General features: G+C 44.8%; 1 protein-coding gene across 1 annotated transcript; it reads left to right on the forward strand.

Moving 5' to 3' along the window:
* Positions 1 to 2,010: 2,010 nt before the first annotated feature.
* On the forward strand, positions 2,011 to 4,117 carry LOC101851719 (DNA-directed RNA polymerase II subunit RPB1-like; the record flags this gene model as incomplete). Its single annotated transcript, XM_013080173.2, is given in 1 exon segment — positions 2,011 to 4,117. A coding segment is annotated over 1 exon segment (1,440 nt), but the record flags the coding sequence as incomplete, so codon positions are not given.

A 4,117-nucleotide genomic window follows, 5' to 3' on the forward strand; every position in this document is an offset into this window, starting at 1 on the left:
CGAGTCGGGCGATCGGCCCGATCCAGCCGTAGTGGGCACCCCGTACTAGGCAATTCACAATTGCAAACAAACGATACAAGTTTGATTTCCCGTGCAGACGTCGACTGTGCGCCGCTTTTGTTTGTCTGTTTGTTTTTGATTTTTTTTTAAAATGTCCCCCCCCCCCTAACCCTCTAACCCTCCCGGGCTTTGCCCATTTCTTTTTTTCGCGTAGCCTACGTTTTGAATTCGCCCTCTGAGCCTCAGAGTCGCCCAGTGGCATATGTCTCAATGCAGTACTGGTAGCCTAGCGCCCCCAACTAGTTTTTGATGCCCCATTTAACGTATTATTTCCTGAAGGACTTGATTTCGCCACTTTATTTAAAAGTTGCGAAATTGCGACTTCAAGTCACGCGTGAAAGATAAAAAAATCAGAAAAATAATATTTAAGAAATAAATAAATATGTATACTGTATTTTGAAATACGGTATCCTAAGTTCCAATCTTTGGCCCTGCACAGACAAAATTGAAGACTGCCCAGCAGCCTGACGTGACCTCACTGTGTCAAAGGGAGTGTAAGATATTAAACAGTCAAACCCAAGCCAACAACCCTCCGTAAGCTTACTCCAGTGGTACTAGGAAGTAGCCTACAGAAGAACTATAAAAAAAACCTGTCTGGAACGTGAGACAGTCTATGTGGGGCAAGTTTGAAATCTTAAGGGAATTTTTATACCTATAGGCATTTTTTTTGTAAGTGTTCTACAGCGCTCGCAACTGCATAGGGCAAGATCATATGAGCGCGCGGGACACACAAAATATTTTCAGTTGGTAGGAAATTTTGAATTTTGCCCGAGTGGCGGCCGAAGCCTACTCATCGATTTTGGACCACCAGCAACTTGCTCACGGGACCTCTGAGATTTTTCGCCCTTGTCCGAGAAGGCTAGGTGTAGATCTTTCCTACCAGAAGATCAGAGATGTGGCTGAAAGACAGCAGTAAGAAAGAACCAAGGCGTAGCATTCGAAGGGCTGTAGAAAGAGTCATAAGCCCAAGGAGGGGGGCAAAGGAGGTGAAGGGATGGGGGCAGAAAGTGGAGACGAAAGCAGACGACAAAACATTGTGAGAGAGCAGGAAGTGAGGTGAACGGGGACAATTAAGAGAAGAAATTTTTTCGTCCCTATCCTGGTTCGAATCCGGGAGCTATTGAATGAGAGGTGAACACCTTAACCTCTAGGCCACGAGAGCTCTCATCGGCACTTTTAGAGTCAGTCTCTGAAATCCGCGTTCTCTATGTTTTCGCAAATAGTCATTTATTTTAGTGATTCTGTGTATGCATCCAAAGAGCGGTTTTTGATATAGTGCCCAAATACAAAACTTTTTATTACTGGGAGATTAAAAAAAGAAAAAGTTTGGTCGCTGGCCTGCAGAAGTGCCACGCAAAGTTTTGTGGGCATAAGTTAAATTCTTCAATGAGCTAGAATTTTTTAAAGGCGGTCAGACGAAAGTGAACAAGCTATATATAGTAACCCGTGACAGGGACCACTAGCCGGAGTTGTGTCAATGTGTCTCACTTGGTCATACCACCTCCACCCCACCCCACCCCATCTTTTTTTTAGGGTTCTATCCTTGGTCTGTTCTGAAGAAAAAAAACCCAACCCCGAACACACAATGTCCACAGTGCTGTTTGTTTGTTTGTTTGTTTGTTTGTTTGTTTGTGTTATTACGAAAATCCAGAGTCACTCAAGCAAGCCTCCAAAACACATACACAATCGTATGTTTGTGTGTGTGTGTGTGTGTGTGTGTGTGTGTGTGTGTGTGTGTGTGTGTGTGTGTGTGTCTGTGTATGTATGTATGCGCACGCGCGTGTGTGTGTGTGTGTGTGTTTGTGCGCGACTTAAACTTAATTGAATTTATTAGCCTTCTAAATCAAGTGGAGGTTTGCGATGTTGCGAAAGCCGCGCATAATATTAGAATGTTTTTCTCTGGTTTCTAGTTCTAGTTTTCAGCATGGATTTTCTTCATTCTGTTTTGCAGTATATTCCGCTGCTGAGCTTGCAGAGAGCCGACAAGATATCCTGCCGGTTGAGCCAGCCAGCCGATACCAAGACACCCCACAGCGCTTGAAATTGAAAAGAAAATCTTATCTTTATCAGAGTCTGACCTCTCCTTCGATCTACCCTTTCTACTTTGGCAGCCAGACTGCCTCTTCAATTCGATACCCTTACTACATTAGCTCCAGCAACCATCCCCACACTTCTAGCCCTCACCCTTACCACAGGGATACTATCAGTAAGCCTCAAACTTCTGGTATTTACCTCTACCGCAAAGGCACCAGAAGTCACCCTTACACTTCTAGCCGTTACCCTTACTTCGGGCATACCAGCAATCAGCCTTACACTTCCAGCCATTATCCTTACTACAGTCGTACCAGCAATCAGCCTTACACTTCCAGCCATTATCCTTACAACAGTCGTACCAGCAATCAGCCTTACACTTCCAGCCATTATCCTTACTACAGGCATACCAGCAATCAGCCTTATACTTCCAGCCATTACCCTTACTACAGGCATACCAGCAATCAGCCTTACACTTCCAGCCATTACCCTTACTACAGGCATACCAGCAATCAGCCTTATACTTCCAGCCATTACCCTTACTACAGGCATACCAACAATCAGTCTTACACTTCCAGCCATTACCCTTACTACCATGACACCTCCCACCAGCTTTACACTTCTAGCCTTTACCCTTACTACAAAAGCTCTAGCAGCCACCCTTACGATTCGAGCCGTTGCCCTGACTTCTCTGGAATCAGTTGCCAGCCTGACTTCTCTAGCCGTTATCCTCACTACTCTACCACCAGCCAGCCTGACTTTTCTAGCCGTTATCCTCACTACTCTACCAGCAGCCGGCCTGACTTTTCTAGCCGTTATCCTCACTACTCTACCAGCAGCCAGTCTGACTTTTACAGTTCTAAACGTTACCCCCTCGACTCTACCACCAGCGAGCCTTACACTTCCAGTTCTAGCCGTTATCCTCACTACTCTACCAGCAGCCAGTCTGACTTTTACAGTTCTAACCGTTACCCCCTCGACTCTACCACCAGCGAGTCTTACATTTCCAGTTCTAGCCGTTATCCTCACTACTCTATCAGCAAAAAGCCTTACACTTCCAGTTCTAACCGTTACCGTCACGGCTCTACCACCAGCCAGCCTTACTCTCCTAGCCATTACCCTTACTTCTCTGGGTCCAACAGCCAGGAATACACTTCTGGAAGGAGCACTACTAGCAGCCAATCGACAAACTTCCAAGACTCCTCCAGTCGACATTCGTTCTTATTTGAAACTCCAAGCAGACAACCCAGCTCATCAAAACATCCATGGGACATTTCTGAACCGCTCACCAATCCCGGGACCGACGAACCCCCAGAGGACCTAGACTGTGAGGAGGAAGAGGAATTCACCGAGGATTAATTAAAGGGCAACCCTCTTTGAGATGGAATGAATCAATTTACTATTAATTACTTTACTCTCTCCCTGTACCGTCAGTTACATAAGTCGGAGACCAGTCGACGCCACGCTTGTCTGTCCCTGGTCATTAGTCACGTCCTCCAATTTCGGCAAATCCAGGCCCTGGGCGATTGGATCATCCCTTATTGTGCCTCTATAGCTTTCAGTTGGTCTTCCTTGTTTTCTTTTTCCGATTAGTTTTCCATGCCATGTCTGAAAAGGCAATTTAATCTTGTCTCTGGCATTCTTAGAACACGTCCTACGTATCTCCACCTTCTCCTTTTCATGGTTGTATTGATACCTTCAATTCCAGCTCTTTCCAACACTTCACAACATGTATTTGTAATACATTAATTCCGGGTTTTTACATTGCAGTCTATATGTTCGCACTAATGGCACACTGAAAGACTAGATAGTAGAATACAATGACATGCACTACGTATCTCTACATTAAGAAAAAATGACATGAATAAGGTGTTAAGATATTGAAGCGTTCTGGGACCCATTCATACAGCTACATAATAATACATACCATGTATTCCCTGCCAGAGGCTCCAGTGTTTTGGCATTTGTTTTATTGATAAAAAGAGTCATACAAGAAAATACAAATAAACTATTCCCATGGTGGGAC

The sequence above is a fragment of the Aplysia californica genome, unplaced genomic scaffold (assembly GCF_000002075.1).
Source record: "Aplysia californica isolate F4 #8 unplaced genomic scaffold, AplCal3.0 scaffold00077, whole genome shotgun sequence".
In the NCBI taxonomy this organism is placed as follows: Eukaryota; Metazoa; Mollusca; class Gastropoda; order Aplysiida; family Aplysiidae; genus Aplysia; species Aplysia californica.